Source organism: Paralichthys olivaceus, chromosome 6 (genome assembly GCF_024713975.1).
Source record: "Paralichthys olivaceus isolate ysfri-2021 chromosome 6, ASM2471397v2, whole genome shotgun sequence".
NCBI lineage: Eukaryota > Metazoa > Chordata > Actinopteri > Pleuronectiformes > Paralichthyidae > Paralichthys > Paralichthys olivaceus.
In genome coordinates, this window is record NC_091098.1 from 22,252,536 (window position 1) to 22,272,996 (window position 20,461).

The 20,461-nt window shown below is 40.2% G+C and overlaps 2 protein-coding genes and 1 long non-coding RNA gene across 9 annotated transcripts; 1 reads left to right on the top strand and 2 right to left on the bottom strand.

Moving 5' to 3' along the window:
• Positions 1–577: 577 nt before the first annotated feature.
• On the bottom strand, positions 578–10,781 carry LOC109635158 (monocarboxylate transporter 2-like). 3 transcript variants are annotated; one of them, XM_020096123.2, is made up of 5 exons: positions 10,556–10,781; positions 4,988–5,218; positions 4,646–4,789; positions 2,699–3,550; positions 578–2,603 (listed from the first exon to the last, which is right to left on the bottom strand). In XM_020096123.2, the coding sequence occupies exons 2-5, from the start codon at positions 5,202–5,204 to the stop codon at positions 2,392–2,394; spliced, it is 1,425 nt and encodes a 474-aa protein (XP_019951682.2). In that variant the 5' UTR covers positions 5,205–5,218; positions 10,556–10,781; the 3' UTR covers positions 578–2,391. The 3 variants fall into 3 exon arrangements, with proteins under 3 accessions (XP_019951682.2, XP_069382491.1, XP_069382492.1); XM_069526390.1 differs by lacking the exon at positions 10,556–10,781 and adding an exon at positions 10,433–10,543; XM_069526391.1 differs by lacking the exon at positions 10,556–10,781 and adding an exon at positions 5,334–5,470.
• On the top strand, positions 7,155–20,385 carry LOC109635157 (calcium-independent phospholipase A2-gamma-like). 5 transcript variants are annotated; one of them, XM_020096122.2, is made up of 10 exons: positions 7,155–7,600; positions 14,754–15,381; positions 15,538–16,212; positions 16,524–16,676; positions 16,757–16,914; positions 17,999–18,093; positions 18,208–18,379; positions 18,766–18,823; positions 18,966–19,160; positions 19,298–20,385. In XM_020096122.2, the coding sequence occupies exons 2-10, from the start codon at positions 14,848–14,850 to the stop codon at positions 19,754–19,756; spliced, it is 2,499 nt and encodes an 832-aa protein (XP_019951681.2). In that variant the 5' UTR covers positions 7,155–7,600; positions 14,754–14,847; the 3' UTR covers positions 19,757–20,385. The 5 variants fall into 5 exon arrangements, with proteins under 5 accessions (XP_019951681.2, XP_019951679.2, XP_069382490.1 ...); XM_069526389.1 differs by lacking the exon at positions 7,155–7,600 and adding an exon at positions 13,199–13,400; XM_020096120.2 differs by having other exon boundaries at positions 7,202–7,600; positions 14,754–16,212.
• Positions 11,748–15,396, bottom strand: LOC138410467 (uncharacterized). The gene is made up of 2 exons (XR_011243172.1): positions 15,257–15,396; positions 11,748–11,857 (listed from the first exon to the last, which is right to left on the bottom strand). It is a non-coding gene; the product is annotated as an uncharacterized lncRNA (long non-coding RNA).
• Positions 20,386–20,461: the final 76 nt, after the last annotated feature.

Genomic DNA, 20,461 nt, shown 5'->3' on the forward strand with positions numbered 1-20,461 from the left:
ACCTTCATTTTTAAAGGACTGCTTTAAAGGTCCAGTGTGTAAGATTTAGGTGAAAGGGATCTATCGGTAGAAATTTTATATAACATAATCCTAGTGATTTTTTCACACGTGTGTAATCATCTAATTGTATGAATTGTTGTTTCTTTATCCTATAATGGGCCCATTAGATTTAAATACTTTATATTTACATTGGAAGCAGGTCCTCTCTATGGAGGCCGCCATGTTTTTTACAGCCTTCCAAACTGGATAAGAGTTATTCAAATGAAAAGCAACAAAAGGACGATGCACTTAAATCTCACAAGTTATTTCTAATGTCTTTTCGGCTTTGAACATCACATGTACTGTCGTGGAAATGGTATTTGTTCAAGCACTGTACTTTAAGGTGTCTGTACTTTTATTATGACGCGTTTACTCATAAAGCTGATAGTTTGATAAAAAAGAAAAATTAAAACTTAAAAAATAAAACTTGAATCATTTCATGGTTTCAGAGTTTTTAAGATGTTACTTTGACCTCTTATCATTTGTCGAGATTTTACAAAGCACCCAACGAATAAATCAGCAACACAACAATCAGATTCATCCATAACAAAAATATTTATTAGTTGCATCCTTTTATAACCTTTATAAAATAATTGAAAATTAGTTCCACCTCAACCAAGGGTAAAATTCTACTTACACATTAAATGCACAAGTAATAGTAATTCAATGGTATACAGTATAAATATATATATATATATATGTCTTATTTTTGACACAACTATTGAATAAACATATTTTTTCTCCAATTAAAAAATGAATTTGTGAATTTTAAGGTAGAACTCAGGCTTATTAGTTATTAGTAATAATATATTTTCGTTTGGGAAAAAACCTCAAGGTTAAAACAAACAAATAACACAAACTCTTTGTCGGAGCATTCAACAGTTTTTATATTGGTGCTCAAACCTGATTCAAATTTGAGTTGGTTGAATTCAAACCAGGATTCATAGAGGAGACCTCCCACACACAGGCCACAGACCTGCAGTGATTTGGCCTGATTTTCAAATGATGTTATCTGAGGTTATAAATAAACGTATTGATTCAGTCGCATAAGCAATTTTCGGGCGTCTGAAAAAGGGAGTCAATATGCACCTTGCAGCGACATGATAAAGAATTAAAACATACATCTGTAATAATGGCTTTGTTCATTTACTGAATGGCTCACCCATGTATCTTGTGCAGCAAGTGCTCAAGGCCTGCATGGCATTGAGGAGCTGTAATGACGCAGTGTGCTGGAAAATGAAGTTTGACCTGTGGTGGAATAATGAGTAACCTGGCATGAAATCACAGTTTTTTCTCTGACATGTGCAAGTCAGAATCTTTGTCCTTGAATCATTGGGTTTTTCACAATGTAGAAATATGTCTTAATAACAATAAGAAATAGACGCCTGGCCTGTAGCTATAGCAAAAATGTCTTCTTCAGCCACAGATGCAAATGCAATCTGACGTCTTGATGCACATTGGGTTCTTCGCATTTATATAATAGTTAAATTCTGAAACATTTCCATAACTTCTTTCTGAATTCTAAATCGGTGCAGCAGTGAAACAACTTTTACAGATTCCCGTAACACTGAAAATGTTATTTTACTGACTTGAAGACTGAATAATGAATTTTTCTCTACAAGTGATATTTAAATTTCTGGACAGCATGAAGGGAATCCTGGGAATGTGTTTTAAGGGAGAAAGTCTGTTGTCTTTACACCAGACATTTAATATTCTCTGTGTTCTTTTTTTCACTGCTGCGTCCTCTGTGACTCATGCAACAGTTTCTGGCAGCCGAGGGGAGGGTGATGACCCACACTTTGGAAAAACAATGTTGTAAAAACTCTAAACCCTCAGTGATGACGGCTTTTGTTTAATTCTGCTTTAATGGGAGAGAAATAACTGGCTCTCTGATAGTGTCCAGTGCCATCTAGTGGTCCAAGGGTGATAATAACCAGTACTGGTTTGGCTCCATGTTCAGGGTTTTGACTCATTATTTTATATCAGTCCCTCAGGAAAATGATTTTTTATTCAACCACTGAATAATCAGAGAGGCACCATATTACTTTATAGAGCCATTACGATTATTGCACTGGAGGGAACGGGGGCAGTTTTCGATGATTGAAGAGCAAAGGCCATTAGAGCTTCAGCTGTGACACAACGTCATAATTATAATACTATACATAAAACAACCATTATAACAGCAAATGTTAATACAGATATATGGCAAAGGTCCAGAGAGAGATAAACTCAACCAAAGTTTAAAATACATTTTAGTAGTAATAGCCTGTACACTGTATCCAACATGTTCTGTCTTTTCTTTCTGTCACCAACTGAAATAAAAATCGAAGTCAGCAGGTTCATCCATCTGTTTCAGACGCTGTTTTTTTCGCCCTGGGTTATTTTAAGTTCTACCGCCTCTTCAGAGTTCCTCATCTCCGCAGCCACACTCAGCCTCTGCTCCTCGTCCAGTTTCTTGTAATTGTAGTAATTCATGATGAAGAAAAATATGCCAGGCACCAGCATTATCACACCACATGCATAGTACATGTATTTGTAATCCCCAAACTTATCAACCAAGGCTCCTGAAAGAGAAGATGCATGTCATCGGTTGCCATTTCACAAATCTCTTGTTTTTTAGTCCTGAAAATATCTTTGTGTGTTTGTGAGATTTACAAACCTGACATCGGAGGTCCAAGCAGCACTGGTCCACACTCGATGATGGTGACGAGTCCCACAGCGCTGGAGAAGCGCTTCGCTCCGACGAGGTCCATCAGGACCTCAAAGAGCAGCGCACAAAGCATCCCGAAGGCCACCCCGAAGAAGACAGTGTAAACCACCAGACCCGCATATCCTTCTGCCAGTGGGCACAAGAGGTGACACACACCGTTGTAAGCAACAGCAAAGCTGAAGAAATACTGGATCCTTGGCCGAATCCACTTGGTGTTACCGATGAAGCCGGTTGCTGGTCTGACAAACATGTCCACCAGAGCAAAAATAGAAAGCAAGAAAGCTGCTGAATATTCATCCACCCCCTGATGTCGTGCATACGGAGCCAGAAAAACCACAGGAGCGAAAAAGCCAAAAAACATGACCACGTTACCGATGAGATAAATGAGGAAGCCTCTGTCTTTGAAAAGTGAGACATCTATGAATTTGTCCAAACAGCGCTCACTCTTGCTTTCTCTTTGGTTTTCTTCAGTCAGCAGGTTCACAGACTGTGCGCTGGCATTTGAGGTAGGATTCTCCTGATCGTTCTGCGGTGGTTTGATCTTCGGTTTGGGTTGGATGACCTTGTTGACCGGTCTCATCAGAGCACCAGCGACACAGCAGTTCAGAACGATTGCTCCCAGGATGAGGAAGCTCCCTCTCCAGCCAAAAGAATCAAAAAGAAACTGGTTGAGCGGAGCCAGAGTGAACAGAACCACTGGACTTCCTGCCATGGCGAGCCCGTTTGCTAATGGCCTCTTGACCTGGAAGTAGGTGCCGATGATCGTCAAGGCTGGCTGCAGGTTGAAAGCAAGGCCTAAACCTGGTGTAACAATAATATGGTTAATTGCACGCCATGAATAATTGTTTTTGCTATATACAGTAAAGTGAGAATTCCAAACTTGTCATGTTGCTGTCTGATCAAGATTAATAATGATAACTAATACAGATTAGAAAACATGGAGAGTATGATCATTGACAAACTTTTAATTTACATTATAAGGACAACCATGCCCACATTTATATAGAAATTCAGTTTTACTATTCAGTTTAAATGTTACGTTATATTTGCAAAATGTTGATAAAGATAAACTGTAGAGAGTAAATATGAATATCAATGACATTATGAATTTGTGCAGAGCTGGTGCACAACTTCATATTTAGCTTCACATAAATTCAGGCAAATTGTTCTGTTGACACTGTGATTAAAAAAAAAAAAGGATTGGCAAAAGTTTTGATGATGGATCATTAGTGTGAATCATTCCTGAAGAAACATCTTCTGTTATCAGCTTCTTAGGCATGAGAAGTGGCCTCTTTGCTTTTTCACTTGAATTATTTTGGGGACAGTTGGTTGGACAAATGAAGCAATTTGAAGATGCCACTTTGACTTTTAGCAAATTGGGACCTTTTTCACTATGATCAGAGATTTTAAAAAACACTGATTAGTTCAGAAATAATCATTTTATGTCCACGGTCGTTCCATGCTTTTTATTTTAAGAGTTAAGTTTTCTTTTGTGTGTTACAACTAGATTACAGATTAAGTTTAAAGTCTGAGGTTGTTTACTCCCTGTTAGTCAAGCCATCATGTGATCCGGCAAACATGCATGCATGTGCAGATTTTCTAAAATGCAACGATTGCACCATTTAGACAAGGCCATGGATATTACAAACATTTACACATTGCACAGAATAACCAGCATTAACCCACATGGGAACACAAATGATCCTACAGGGGACTGATTCTGATAGAAAATCTACAACTCATGCAGCATGAATGTGAGTCATGCCACGGCCATTGCATCCTCCTCAGAAGGGACATTAGTAGTGAGATGAGTCAAAAATTATTGAAGTAAGTAAATTTCAGCAAAATTTACAGCAAATATGATCATTATTGTGAAATGAAAAAAAGAAAAATTACCTCCAATTACTCCAACACAAAGATACAGATGTATGATAGTGGTGCCAAAAGAAGCAAGCACCATGCCACCACAAACCATCAGCCCACCGACCATAACCACTGGTCTGCTGCCATAGCGGTTGACAAGTACACTGCTCAGTGGTCCTGCACACAGGAAGAAGGACATGTCTCATTCTTTGGGTATTTTACAGCACTGAAGGTAAATCTGTTTCATCTTGATAAAGGACAAAATATTTATGATAAAATGACTCTGCTTAATTTTACAGTTGACTATGTATTGTGTGGGAATGTGCGTTTTTTTAAATTCCTTTGTCAACATTCATAGAATTTGATGCCACTGACCTGCTGCATACATAGAAGCAAGCATGACTGAAGACACCCAGGCAATCTCACTGTAGGAAACTGAGAAATACGCCTGGATTTCTTTAAAGTAGATGGTGAGGGACTTGGGAAAGGCATAGGAGAATCCTATGGAGATGAAAGAGCCAAAGACAACGGGCCAGCCCCAGCCTCCATCTGGTGGGGTGTAGCCCAGATTGGTTGCTGCAGCGGGGGGCATGATTGAATCAGCGTCTGTGAAGTGGGAACAGTAGACACGAAGTGAGCAGAGTTTCAATAATGGCACAATTTGAAAGTAGTAGTAATGATCACATCATGGAGGCCCAGTCTGCATAGCACAGGGGCTCACCTCTGCAGCTGCTGTTGTACCAGGCCGTGACTGTTGCACTCAGAAAGACCCTGTTGTTAAGACTTTTGATCTCATCATGTGCGCTTTTTTTAGAAATTCAAGTGACCCTAGACTCAAAAAGAAATCAACTCAGTAGCAAAGACCCCCCATCTCACTTTCTGTGTGTGTGCATGCGTGTGTGTGTGTGTTCCCAAGGGGCTGCTGTACTGGAAGCACAGGTCTAAAATTCGAGGGGGGGTTACAGTATATCATGCAGTAATGATAACACTAAGTTTTTTTGGGATTGCACTTTTCTAAACAAAGTGTCTCACAAGAAAATTGAATAAAAGTAAATAAAATACATTTAAAAAACATTTTAAGAAGAGATATATATGCATTAACAGATATAATATGTCTGATCTCAGCTGGTAGGGTCATTCCAGAGTTTGAGGGCCTGTGCTACAAAAGCAAAATGGGAACTCCCAGACAACAACAACTATCAGATGATCTAAGATGAATGTGTGAATAAACACCAAACCAATAAAGTTAGGATAGTGTTATGTGATAATGTTTTCTTAAACCAGTAAAAATCCTGGCAGTCGCATTTTATACTGATTAAATCGAGGGCCTTACATTTACTCAGTGCTTTATGCAGTGACATGTTTGGCACGACACAGTAAATAAACCTGGATTCAGCTGAGAAATTATGAGAATGTCTGTTTTCCATTCATCTGACGAAGTAGATGTCTGACAAATCAAGGTACTTGAACACTTTGTTGGAACTATATACTACCAATCCAGTAATACAACAGAGCAGGCCTGCTGATTTATGTACAACGGTCTGTGGTTAACCAGAGCTATTACAGGAACAGCTTCCAGAGTAAATTCAACACCAGATTGTTATGGTCGCCAATACTGATCTAATAAAGCAGATAGATTATTTGCCTTGAAGTGACCAATACAGGATTTTACATTTGCAGGATTTCTTCATCAAGACCACTATAAAAATGTATGGCCTCCACTGCCCGTAACATTCACTCAGTCAACCTTCAATCTCCTCGGAGCCCTGGGGCAAAAATGTGTTGCTAGGCCCCAGTTGACCCCCCTCCCCTCCTGTACATGGCAGTTTGATTACTTCCCAAGGCAAAGAGAGAAAGTACTAACCCGACCATGTAATTTAACTACTGGAGGTTTTCTGTGTGGTTATTACCTGAAAAACTGAAGCAATTCAATAAAACCACACAGAATCATGGTGTAACAACCGAGGTCTTAAAACTACATCATCCTGCTTTTTACTCCACTGTGTTTATGTCACAACTGTAGTTAAAGTTTACATTTATATCATCACTATAATATTGACTACAATACAAATATAGTACAAGCATGTTTAATATTACTGAAGTCAGCTACAGCCAGGTTCATCACTTTTTTGGGTCCCCTGGAAACATTTCCGGTGTTGTTTTCGTTTCTGTATTCGCGTGTGTTGTGACTTTTTGCAGCGCATGTGTTGTCAAATTGCTCGATCGGCCAACGTATCTTTGTGCCTTAGAAATGCTCTAATGGGACAAATAAAGTTGTTTTGAATTCAAAATTTTAAATTCATTGTTATGACATGCAGGTGAAAATGAGAATAGACTTGACCAGCTGACTTTTCTCCATGCTACTGTAATGCAACTCTGGTGGCTGTGCCTATGTCACCCAGGTCTACTTTTAAAAACACATCAGCCATGAACACACGGTCTCTTGTTCTTTACACGGAGTGAGACTTCGGCTCAGCTCCACTAACACGTGACTCGTGAAAAAGCAGCGGAGTGAGACGTCTCGCAGCAGCAGCCCCGTCTCTGTGCTGGACACACATATGGTCACCACGCCCCCTCTGTCCGTCACGCTGTCCGGCTAATGCTAAGCTAAAAAAAAAATCACAGCTACAATTAAATAATGATAATAAAAACAATGTCCTCTCAACTTTAATGATACAAACATAACATCACATGTAGGACTACAAGTTCCAGTCTGCCTTGTGATAAACGTCATCACCGTGCGACCTCTGTTTATGTTATTCAACACGAATGTGGAGGTTAGCTAACGCAGAAGTCAGAGGTTAGCAGCTAAAGCTAGCTCGTCGCTGCGGCTCGTGTCTGTGTTTCCAGATGTTTCCCACAGTTAGAACATGTTTGCTGTCGCGTTTATCCGCTTTGAATTCAGCGGCGGTGAGACTGACACGTGCCCCCTGCAGACTTCACCTCCACCGGACTTTCAGCTCTGAGTCCTCCGCTGCTGCTGTCAGGGTAAGAGCCAGTGATCCTGCTAAACTACTGTTAGCACATGTGTCAAACTACATCCATGTACTTATCACATGTGTCAAACTACATCCATGTACTTATCACATGTGTCAAACTACATCCATGTACTTTCCACACGTATCAAACTACATCCATGTACTTTTTCCACGTGTCAAACTACTTCCATGTACTGTTTACATGTGTCAAACTACATCCATGTACTTTTTCCACGTGTCAAACTACTTCCATGTACTGTTTACATGTGTCAAACTACATTCATGTACTTTTCACACGTGTCAAACTACTTCCATGTACTGTTTACATGTGTCAAACTACATTCATGTACTTATCACACGTGTCAAACTACATCCATGTACTTTTCACACGTGTCAAACTACTTCCATGTACTGTTTACATGTGTCAAACTACATTCATGTACTTATCACACGTGTCAAACTACATCCATATACTTTTCACACGTGTCAAACTACTTCCATGTACTGTTCACATGTGTCAAACTACATTCATGTACTGTTTACATGTGTCAAACTACATCCATGTACTTATCACATGTGTCAAACTACATCCATGTACTATTCACACGTGTCAAACTACATCCATGTACTTTTCACACGTGTCAAACTACATTCATGTACTGTTTACATGTGTCAAACTACATCCATGTACTTATCACATGTGTCAAACTACATCCATGTACTTATCACACGTGTCAAACTACGTACATCCATGTACTTTTCAAACACATGTCAAACTACATCCATGTACTTTTCACACGTGTCAAACTACATCCATTTGTGGTTAATTGAAGATTTACTATCACTTCACATCTAAGCCATTAATAAGAACAACGTTTGGATTGCCAGGTTTTGTAAAATCATCAGGGAGACCCCTTTACCGACCTATTTAGACTTGTTATGGTGAGAGATATTGTTTTAATGATGTTTTTAGGTAAAACAGTTGTTTGAATAAAAGCTTTTCTACCCGCGTGCCCCTTTTAAATTACATCATTTGGACCAATTCAATTTGAATTGTTATCTGTGAAGCAGCACTTCACATGAAACAATGAGTTATGCAGAAGGTCACTGAATGAAAGCTCACCAATTATAAAGACATTAGCACAAATGAGTGTGCTTTCTCTGTTTCTTTCAGCTCTGGCTCCTCAGCCAAGTCTGATACGTGATTAGCTGTGAGTTTTTTTCACAACATACATTATTTCAAGGCACTTTAAGATCCAGACCTTACATTGTTATAGGGAGAACCCCCCACTGTTCCCACAACTTGCAAACGCTTGGCGACAGCGTAGAGAAACAACTCCCTTTAACAGGAAGAGTCTTCAAACAGAGGCAGGCTCGAGGTGGACGACCACCTGCCTCCTTGGATTAAGAAGAGAGAAATGGGGAAAACAGGAAAGGTGGGGGTGAAAGGAAAGAGAGAGATCAGGAGCTGTTGTGTAACTGATGCAGTTCTGTGTTTCTGCTCAGTTGTGATTCCTTAAGAAATGTTGGAAAACCCAGATTAAGCACTTGACCTTTCACACTTTCCTACAAGTCGTAAATCGTGGTTGTAAATATTGTGCCTGCACGTCGTGGAGTCTGCCGTTGAAAATGTTGTTTAGAAGGGGATGAAAGAATTTTGGTTCAATTGTCCCGCCGTGTTTTTCCAGAGGGTTGATCAAACAGTCCATTGGTGGGGCCTCATGAAACAAAGACCCAAACAAAACAAGCAAAGTCTCCTGCTGGTGGAGGATTTTCCACAAATCTGGCAACCCAAAAATTTGTCCTGAGTTAAGAATGATGGAGAAAGAATGTGTGATGTGTTAACTATCAGTGGAGAATAGAGTTTACAACTGAAACAGAAAACTATTTAAGTGACTTATCTTATAGTCAAACCAAACATTTCTGGATTAAAAATGGGATATAAAGAATTACTTTATGATGCAATAAATATTAGTAGAGAACTAGTTTGAGTTTATAACTTATTAGAAAAGACTTATACCAGCAGGTGTCATATCAGAAGATCAAACTAACTAAAAGAAAAAAGTCACCTGCTAGTTTAGGATGTTCAACAAATCTGGCAACCCAAACATTTGAGTTATAAATTATGTTAAAATAATTTGTGATGTGTTAACTTCCAGTGGAGACTTGTCTGGAGTTAATAACTGAAATAGAAAATGCTTTAGGTGTCTTATTAAACAGTTATACACACGAAAAGACCACTAACAGAGTCCCGGCAGGATTTTCCACAAATCTGGCAACCTGTTTGTCTTGACTTTAACTTGATATAAATAGGATTCCTGTGTTCAGGTACATGTTTACCATCAGTGGAGAAGTAATGTCAAGCTTATAAAGCCTGTAAGTTATCAGAAAACACAAAACCTCATTAAAAACCTGATCGGAAGGTCAAATGACAAAACCAACAACAAAAAAACTCCTGCAAAGTGTCTCGGTGCTGAATCCTTCAACAAATCTGGCAACCTGAAAGTTGGTCTTGTAACGGATCTCAGTGTTTTACTGTTTTTAACAGTGAGCAGAGAAGTGATGAGGTCAAATCACTTCACCGTCTGTGTGTGTTCTCACAAGGTCAAACCAACAACACCGGAAAACAACAACTCGTTAAACGTCCTCTAACAAATCTCTGTGTTTTTATTTCGGTCTCAGAAATTTGCAGGAGAACATCCTCCGCTGTCTCAGCCCAGCGTGTCCGAATGAATGAGGAGGAAGATTTATCTCTATAAATATATATTCATGTATTTATATCCCGGGGAAATCTTCCACCGGAGCCGCACGCGCTGACTTTAGAACCGGTTCCCTTGCTCACGTGCGTCTCGAGTCTGTGTAACGGTGCTCCGTCACGCGCTGCTCCTCGAGCTGCTCCTCGAGCTTCCAGCGTGGAAAGTGAAAGTTTGGTCGAGTCTCCGGTGAAGGTTTGAAACGTGCTCACCTTCTCTGCGCCCGGTGCGGGAGAGTGTGGGACCCGGGTCCGGTGCAGCCGAGCAGCAGCAGCAGCAGCAGCAGCAGCTTCTCCTGGGACTGTGACACACTGCGATGTAATGTGGAGGCTCCGGAGCCAAAATGGAGACTGAGCCCTGTTATTAGTCTCGTGTAGGGAGGCGATCAGATGTCCTGTGACTAAATGTCAAAAGAGACATACCAGCCCCTGTCCACCGCTCGTTCTCTCTGATCCCTGTCATCATACACTTTCTATTGTTCTGTTTTTCATCCTGCTAATCTTTTCATTTGTTATTCTCTTTTATTGTGGCTTCCATAATTCATTCATCATATTGTTTTGAATATAATGTGCAATGTTCCATAGGACTTATTCCTATTTTTATTATTATTATTATTATTATTATTATTACTGCCACTTTTCTTTGTTTAGTTTAGTTTCACTTCTGCTTTTACTTCCATAGGCGCTGGTTCAGCATTAGTCCTAATACATTTTTCATTTTCACTTATTCACTGTATTCTAAATATATTGTAATCTTGGAGCAGACTGGCACAATCATTTACTTCGATTTATATTTAATATATATATATTTAGAGTATTATTCATTCGAAAATTAATTTAAGTTACTAAAGACTAATTCATTCACTCTGCTTCTGCCTAAACTTGAACTGAATTGAATACCTTTTTGAAACTCTGTTTAGATAAGTGCTTTATAATAAAGCTATTATTATTATTATTATTGTTAATATCCCCGACAGAAACAGGAATGTAAAGACACCAGTGCTGTAGTTATCTATTGCCCTGCTCTGTTTCAGGTGCTGTATGATGGACTTTGTCCCATATGTGTGACAGAGATTAGGTTCCTCCAGTTTCTGCAGAGAAACCAGCCTCAGAAAGTGGATTTTATTGATATCGCACTGCCGGGCTATGAAGGAGGGAAATATAAGGACGTCAGCTATGAGATGGCCATGGAGGAAATGCATGTGATTGATGAGAAAGATGAGGTAAAGTCACATTCCTCCGAGTTCATTAAGACTGTAAAATGTATGTCTGTTATATCAAGTTGCAGTTCTGCAGATTAGTGGTAATGTAAAATTTTGTGTAAAAGTCTATGTACTTGCAGGTTTACCGTGGGATTCCGGCATTTGCGGTCATGTACGGTGCCGTGGGCCTCGGTTGGTTGGGTCGCTTCATGATGTGGCCAGGTGTTCGGCCATTTATGGACAAATCCTACGCCATCTTCGCCAGGAATCGCCTGAAGTGGACCGGACGTGGCGAGGAGTGCACCTCAGGACGCTGTGAAAAGAAAACACAGTAACCCACAGAGAAAACCACTACGTTAAATAAGTTAATTAATTGTGAAGAAGAACTGGATAAAAGATCACATGGAATTTCCAGCTTAACCATTGGTAAAAAGTACCAAGACTCTGAAGGGAAATATCAGCTGCTGTATTAAATGTGTAGTGTAAACTGTGGAGACTTTGTTTATTGCTGAATGTTGTTTTGCTTTTAAAAACATTTGTCTGAAAATACACTGTCTATTTACATGATTCCTGTCCTTATTTTGTAAAATAAAGTTTTTAACTGAAGTCAAAAAGAGGAAAAGACACATTAGGACAGACTGAGGTCATTATCTATTCTCTGCACTAGATGGTAATATACAGAAGTGGCACGGAAAACATATTCAGCAAAATACAGCCTGTTTCCTGCTCATTCAAAAGCAGATATAGGAGTCAGCCACTAGATGTCACTGTAGGTCTAAAATATGATCTCCTTTAAAAGTGTTGAGTGAATTCTTTCTTACAGATCTGAGTGAAACCCATATTTAGATGTTCTGACAATACTCAAACTCACTGGATTAGCATGATGTGTTTAATCCAAATGAGTCTGTGTAAATCTTGTCTTTGAGCTGGACGGACAGATTGACACTAGTGTCTCGTGTGAGCATGTTTAACAATACTCTGCAGAACAGCATGTGCTCGTGACAGATCATGAGCTGTGGCTACAAGACACCAGCGTTTACAAAAAACAGCCTGAGAAATCACACTTTTCAGGTTTGTTTACACTTGACTTTAAAAAAAAAACTTCTACGGCAGCAATCTTTAAAGAATTCCATGTATTTTAAGCATATGGGTTTAAAAGTGGCCTCTTCATTCACCTGCACTCAATTACATTATAATTACAGGGAAGTATATTTATTTTATATGTTTCTGAGCTTTTTCATGATGTCTTGTGATATATCAGCTAATTTTAGTGTTAGTACCTTGTAATGACTCAATATGTACTGAGTTCATGTAAAAGTACTGATTATATAGTTTAATTTGACCTACTCCTAAGAGCAGTTTCCTAAAAAAAAAAAGTATTTACTTGCAATTTCATACGAACAAAATATTGACATTGTCAGTGCACATGGTTTCGCAGAAAGTGCGTCAGAGCTGTGTCTGTTTTAGAGGTGTGTGCGTGTCTGCGTGTGTGCGTGCGTGCCTGCGTGTGATCATGTGATGTCACGGAAGAAGCTGCGAACATCAGTCCACTGAGACCCTCAAGCTGTCAACCCCCCCCCCACCCCTCCCTAATTTTAGATCTGTGCTTCCAGTGCAGCAGAGACAACACATGACCTTAAGCCTGTGTGGTTGTACAGAGCATTGGCCAAGCTGCACCACCCCCCAGCTCAGCTCAACCAATAAGACTGAAGCCCTGCACCACAGAAGCATACGGTGTCAAAACATAGTAGAATTAGAGTTCCTGAAAGTTTGTTGTGTTGTACTAGACCTTCTAAGGACAGGAAGTTGGTTGAAGGGGAATTGTAAAGGAAGAAGAAGTAGGTGTTGTGTTTCAGGTAAATCTACAGCGAATATATTGTTATCAGGTGTTTTGTGTCAAGGTTAGAGGAGCTGCAGTAAGTAAGCTACTTGGGTTCATGACCTTCCCCTACTTACATGGAAAACAACCAGAGTAGATGTTTGCACACCTAAGCTGCTTTCCTTTCTTTCTGTGAACGCTTTAGAGAAACACTTTGTCTGAGTGTGCAAAGATTGGTTATTTGAAAAAAAAGCACTTTTTTTTTTTTAAAGGTGAATGGTGCATTTATTCTGTTAGAGGCATGAGAGCAACTAAGCTGTCTGTGTTCGCAAATATTTCACGTTATAGACGTAAATCTTTTGACAGAAGGTAGAGTTGTTTACAGAGTGTAGCATGATATATTTACCCTATGGTTTCATGTTACATTCCAGAAGAGACAGTTCTCGGAAACCGTGGATTTGTTAGGCTGTTGTGGAAAGATCTTTGAACTCAGTGTGATCAGCTCAAGCATTCCTTTAAGTGGGATTTGTTTATAGAGGAGACAATGTCCTTACTGTTCCCCAAGGAGATTGTGTTTTGAACCATTGTTTCAGTATATTTACGTTGATATAACTTTCGTGCATTTTTGTGCGTAAGCAACTGACATTTCTGGTGATTTCAGTCTATTGAGACTGAAATATCAAATGTTTGAGCGATTTCCATGATTTTCATAGTCCCCCGAGGATAAATGCTGATCCATTGGAAAACATCTTAGTGACTGAATGAAATTTAAAGGCCTTAGACCACAGGATACATTTTTTATTAGTCGACTTTTTAACTTATTCAGTAAATATGTCAACAGATAGAGATTTTGTACGATCAGGTTCCCTAGAGAGAGATTCTCTGATTCACCTTTGATTCCCTGACCTTTACATCAATAATGTCAAAAACTAAATGACATTCCCTTTAACCTCAGCTATACCTTCATGAAGATGGGGACATGCAAGTTTGACAACAAGTAACTTAAAAGTCGGTTTCTTGAGATGCTTATGAAACGAACCGCGCTGTGACAAAAGTCTGTCAAACTTGGGACAATGGGGATCAAGGTGGTGAAGTCTAACAGACATACGTGTACTTGGAACAAGTATATATTCACTTTTGGTGTGTACATCCATCACAAGTATATATTCTCTTTTGGTGTGTACATCCATCTCAAGTTAGATCTTAGATTTCACTTAAATTGAGCATGTTTGTAGCTAAGAAGATAAACATCGTACCATCAACATGCCGGTGTTGTCATTGTGAGCGCGTTCTCATGTTGATGTTTGTCATTAGCTGAGGGTGAAACCTCCCGGAGGCTTTATCTCTATCTTGTTTTAATGTGTTTCCTTTTTTGTTTGTTTTCTTCTAGCTTCTTGTGAGTATGCTTCAACAGCCTAAATCAATGACGGAACAAGAGTGACATTTGGACTTTGATTGATTGATCAGGGTCCTTCTGCACCGACATGTGTCCGAGTTCTGCCAACAGGACGCTGAGATTATACTACACAATCAGGCACCTCATGAGCCTTCTCAGGAAGCACCCTCGTCTCGCCAAAACCTCGCTCCCCTTGGACCTGTACAGATATTCACTGCTGTCACCCCCTTATCCTTCCAGATTCACGAGAAAAGCCACGTTTAGAAAATTAAACCACAGTGATCCAGGATCTGCTGCTCACGGCTTCAAACATCCACAGGTTGTGCGTTTTTACTCTTCTTCTAATAGGGATGTATTCAAAGCTGAAGCTCCCATTGGGATCTTTGAGGAGGCACAGAGCAGCGTTCATTGGAATTCACTTGGAGGACGTCTTGGACGATCATTTAATCGACTGTCCGCACACATTAACAACTACTTCAAGAGAAAGGACATCGTACCTCTAACTGCAAATGCCGGTCTTGTTGCCACAACTCCGGAATTTCTTGGCAGGTCACAGAGGCGCAGTCTGAGTCAACGAGGAGCCAGAGAGAAAAGTTTCTCTGAGGACAAAGACACCCCACAGGTACGTGAATGCAAAAACCCACAGGAGACCTCAGTAACAAGTCCTTCAACCCAGGAAATGTCTGCACTGCAATTATTTCACATCAGCTCTTTGGCAACTAGATTCGGAGAGAGCTACAGTTACGTCGCTAATCACATTAACTCCGTCTTTTCCCAGGGTTCTGCAAAAGTGGAATTAGAGGAGAATGGGAAAATGTCTCTCACCTTAGGGTCAAACAGGAGACAGAGGAGAAGGAAAATGTCAAGCACTTGCATTGTAAACTCTAATGAAGTGAAATCGAGTGCTGAGCAGGCAACAGTTGAATCTAAAGATTTCCCCAGCAGCTGGGACGAGGGCTACCTCCACTTTGCGAGACACATCAATAAGTACTTTGGTGCAAAGGTGTCAGATGAGGTTCGGAGCAGGATAAAGGAACTTCCTGTGGAAAATACTTCTCAACGTTCAACACAGTCTACCTCACAAACTCAAGGTGCCACGTCACGACTGAAGCAGGAAGATCCCACCACCACTAAAACTGGAGGCCTTTTCCACAGCAGCCACGTCACAACAAACTTCGGGGAGAACTATTTCCAAACGGCCAGTCACATCAACCAGTATTTTAAGGGTCAAAGTGAACTGGATGAGGAATCTGATGGAAAACGTACATCAGTGGATTCAGGATCTGAAACCTCTGAGAGACTCGGAAAGCCTGTAACTTTATTGGATTTCCTTCGCCACCCGACAAGTGCCATCCCTGACTTCCTCGGAGCTTACCTAAAACTGGGCCCCTTGACCCAAACTCATACGCCCAAACCTGCCATGACTTCACCGGGGGCAATATTAAATAAAAAGGTGAGTTGACGTTAAGAGATTTCACATTTATCAAGGTCATGAGAAATTGAAAATAGAAAAAGAAGATGATGAAACTATACTTTATGTCCCTGATGTGTTTAATTAACCTAATCTCAATCTGCAAGCTGTAGCAGGATTGAAAAAAAAACTGAAATTACAACTGAATTATCACAAAATTATAACTTTCTTTTCAACTATTAGTTTATTCTTGTAATGTTTTTTTCAATATGGTCCTAATACTCTGTCGTTGTTAAAGAAGCTAAAACTAAATCAAACTAAAACAGCACATAACACATGGTTGTCGCTGTCAGCTCGTCTTGAGTCGGAGGCAGGTGGAGGAAATCACATGTGGGTTGATTGGCAGTCTGGGACTGGCTTCATCTCCAGGGGCTCTGGTCGCCTGTGTGGAGGCGCTCAACGAACACCTCATCCGTTTCCCTTCATGCAAAGCTTTAATGTGGCAGGTCTGTGGGATGTGAAACAATCACATTTCTGAGTTTGTATCCCAGTGAATGAGTTTTTAAAGATGATCTTATGTTTCCAGGACAAAACTGCAGTCACACTGTTGAGAAAAAGACGAAGCTACCGGGACGACCATGTTCTTCAAAGCGCCTTGAGAGAAACCTTGGCTCTGATTGGATATGTGGAGCCAGTCAAAGGTTGCGGCATTAGGGTGCTCTCGATCGATGGCGGTGGCACAAGGTATACATTTTATTTATCATTTTTATTATTATTATAAATTAATTATTTTCCTTCCATGATATATACAAAATATATGCAACTCACAATTATTTTCATTATCATTTTCACTCATTTTCTTAGATTATTGATGAACATTTTTTTTTTTTTTAAGTAAAACTCACATAATAAGGTGAAGATTATTTCTCAGGTCATGTACTTAAGTAAAAGTTGCAGCAAAACAATTCAAAAGTCATGCATCAAAAATGTTCTAAAGAGCCAAAGATTTTGCATCAAAATGTACTTACAGTGCCACATACAATAAAAGAGTTCATCATGAAGAACAGTAGAAAGACCAATAGATCCATTTCAGAATATTGTGTATTATATTATGGATTAATTATAGTCAGTACATCACTTTAATGTTGATGCAATAGATGGAGGACACGTGTCCACTTTCTCCCAATATCCAGAAATGAAGCCAAAATAAAATATAAGTTGTGAACGCTGTCATCTCACGTCGATGACTTTGGAGCCGTGGTATTAAACTTATTAACTTATCAAATCCAAACTTGCTGGAAAATGAACACTTGAACACATCACATATCAGTGTGATGTCAGAACTACCAAACAGACTTTTAAGTTTGATCTGTGTCACACCCACTAACACAGAGGATTATCCACACTTCAGTCAGCCACCAGGTGGCGATCGAGACCCTCTGGCCTCACTTGAGCAGAGCAGTTATGTTTTCCATGTCAGTGTTTGATGCTGGTAAACCTGGAGATCACTTATAGAGCCGGAGCTTGTTCATTTCTTTAAACAGGATTTATTTGTTGATTATTCGTTGTATTATTGATCAAAACTTGCAAAGTAATGAGTAAATAATATAATATAATAAATAAAGTGAAAAATGATTGATGATCATATTAGTAGCTAAATTAATTTCTCTCAGCTCAACTCAGAACCTTGATAAAAATGATCTCTTTGCTCTGAGCCGCTTACAACTAAACATATTTTAAGTCATGACCAAAATACCAATGTAACACAGAGCACACGTCATAATGTGTGTGTTCTTGTATTCCTGGGTTTTGTCTTTGCATTGTGCAGAGGTGTGGTGCCTCTGCAGGTGTTGAAGCTACTGGAAGAAGAAACAGGCAGAAAGATCCACCAGCTGTTTGACTACATCTGTGGAGTGAGCACAGGTGACAAAAATAAAAATAAAAAATGATGTTGTTCTCAGATGCATCTCCAAACTGAGCCAGTCTGGAATGTATCATGTTGTGTCTCTCTTCTGTCTCTGCATGTGTTTGTTAAAGGGGCCGTTCTGGCCTTCATGCTGGGCCTGGCTCAGTTTTCCCTGGAGGAGTGTAACGACATGTATCGGCGATTTGGCTCCGAAGTGTTTCGTCAGAACCCGCTGGTCGGCACCATGAAGATGGGCTGGACTCACTCCTACTACAACACTGAGACGTGGGAGACAATATTACGGTATAGGATCAAACAACAATATACATATGCTTCACTGAAGGTTTTGCTTTGGATGAGAGAAATGTTTCCTAAAGACTAAACAAGTGATAGTTACTGATGTCTGCTACTTGTCAGTAGTGATGGAACCTCACAAAGCATTGAAGGATTGAACTACATCACTTTTGTGGGCCTCCCCCCCCCCCCCCCAGTTCTGTTGCAGCGTAATTTTGCATTTGTTGTGACTTTTCGCATTGCACGTGTCGTCAGATTGGTGAAGTTGTGTTCTTAATTTGCCAGTGTTTTCTCTCTTTACAGTGCGTTGAGCTCTCTCGGCCGTCGTAAGACTTAACAAATAAGACCACGATACATTCTGCTCCGGCTGAATGTTCTGATTTATCCTGTTTCAGAGAAAAGCTGGGAAATAAAGTTCTTATTAAAACAGCCAGAGATGAGTTGAGCCCAAAGGTAAGAACACAGTCACCACTACAGTTAATTATATGACCACAGCGACACTGATACAACCGGATTAACGACTACTGCATTAGTGGTTTTAATTATTAGAGTCTGAGTTACATGTTTACAAAGGTGTTGCTGGTATCTGCTAAAGGTTTCTGCAGTGAGTGCAGTGGTTAACTGGGGCACCAGTCCAAAGGCTTTTGTCTTCCGCAACTACAACCACACACCTGGCTCTCTCAGCCGCTACGCAGGAGGCTCAGGATACCAGATGTGGGAGGCGGTCAGAGCGTCATCAGCTGCCCCGGGATACTTCACGGAATTCACCTTGCAAAGTGACATTCACCAGGTAGGAAACTACAGTCGTCCCTGATCGGTTCAAATGTGTTGTTTTGTTTGTGATGCCTCAAACTAAAGCAGTCGAAAAGCAGAGTGGATCATTATGAACTAAATCCTGCAGATCTATTTCTGTATGTTTTTTTATAGGATGGAGGAATCCTCCTGAACAACCCCTGTGCCTTGGCCGTCCACGAGAGCCGTCTGCTGTGGCCCAACCAGCCCTTCCAGTGTGTGCTGTCCCTCGGCACCGGTCGCTATGACAATGCTAAGAGGGGCCCCGCCACCTCCACCAGCCTGAGGGCCAAAATCAGCAACCTGATCTGCAGCGCCACAGACACCGAAGGGGTCCACACCCTTTTGGACGACCTGCTTGCCCCAGACGTCTACTTCCGCTTCAACCCCATGCTGAGTGCATTGGTGTCGCTGGACGAGAGCCGGCCGGGCGCCATGAACCAGCTGCAGAGAGACACCCAGACCTACCTGGAGAGAAACCGGCCAAAATTGGCGAGGCTCTGTTTGGTGCTTGGGGCAGAGCGGTCGGCTGTGAGCAGAACTAAAGACTGGATGAGTGAGCGGGCCTGGGAGATGAAACAGAGATGGGTGTGAGGAGGAACAAGGCAAATCTACCAGAAGATGCATATTCTTCTGTGCAGGTGGAAACATACACAGAAACACGTCAAGGTGCACCAACACCGATCAGCTGCAACATTAAAACCTCTTACCTGTTTTAATGTTTTCAATTTTGCTGTCTGTTTATCTGTAAGCAAGATTAAGGAAAAAAACAACCAAACAGATTTCAGTGAAACTGGGTGGAACGATGTGGTAAAGAGTCGGGGAAGAGCCCATTACATTTTGATGCGGAACCAGGAATTATTTTCATTTTCTTCAACACTGTGAAGATTAGATTGTATTTTAATGATAACTATTTTCACTGTATAAAAGATAAATTCAATTTTGTCAACAGGTTTTACATCTGTAAAACATTTTGTCTGACTTTTTGACGTAGACGCACAAAACTAATATGCACATTAATAACGTAAGCACTCTCATGCACTTTGTTTGAAAAGCTTTGTGCAAGTTTCATATGTGAAACTGTTTATTTGACACAACTATAACTGTATTTCTCAGAGTTGTTGACTTTTATATAAGATATAAACTATGCACCAATATGTTTTTTGTATAATATTGTACAATTGTATCAATATTTATCTACAATAAATGAATATTTATTAAGACTTTTTCACTTTTTCAAAAAAAACTAAATCCTAAATCACCTCAATCTTGACAAATGATTTATCAATGAACCCCTCC

Excerpts from the sequence above, each read along its gene's own strand:
- LOC109635158 (XM_020096123.2), bottom strand. The coding sequence starts at position 5,204 with ATGCCCCCCGCTGCAGCAACCAATCTGGGCTACACCCCACCAGATGGA. Across the intron at positions 4,790-4,987 it reads TGCTTCTATGTATGCAGCAG|GACCACTGAGCAGTGTACTT; the intron begins GTCAGTGGCATC and ends TCCTGTGTGCAG. Across the intron at positions 2,604-2,698 it reads GCTTGGACCTCCGATGTCAG|GAGCCTTGGTTGATAAGTTT; the intron begins GTTTGTAAATCT and ends CTTCTCTTTCAG.
- LOC109635157 (XM_020096120.2), top strand. The coding sequence starts at position 14,848 with ATGTGTCCGAGTTCTGCCAACAGGACGCTGAGATTATACTACACAATC. Across the intron at positions 18,094-18,207 it reads CATCTGTGGAGTGAGCACAG|GGGCCGTTCTGGCCTTCATG; the intron begins GTGACAAAAATA and ends TGTTTGTTAAAG. Across the intron at positions 18,824-18,965 it reads GAGATGAGTTGAGCCCAAAG|GTTTCTGCAGTGAGTGCAGT; the intron begins GTAAGAACACAG and ends TATCTGCTAAAG.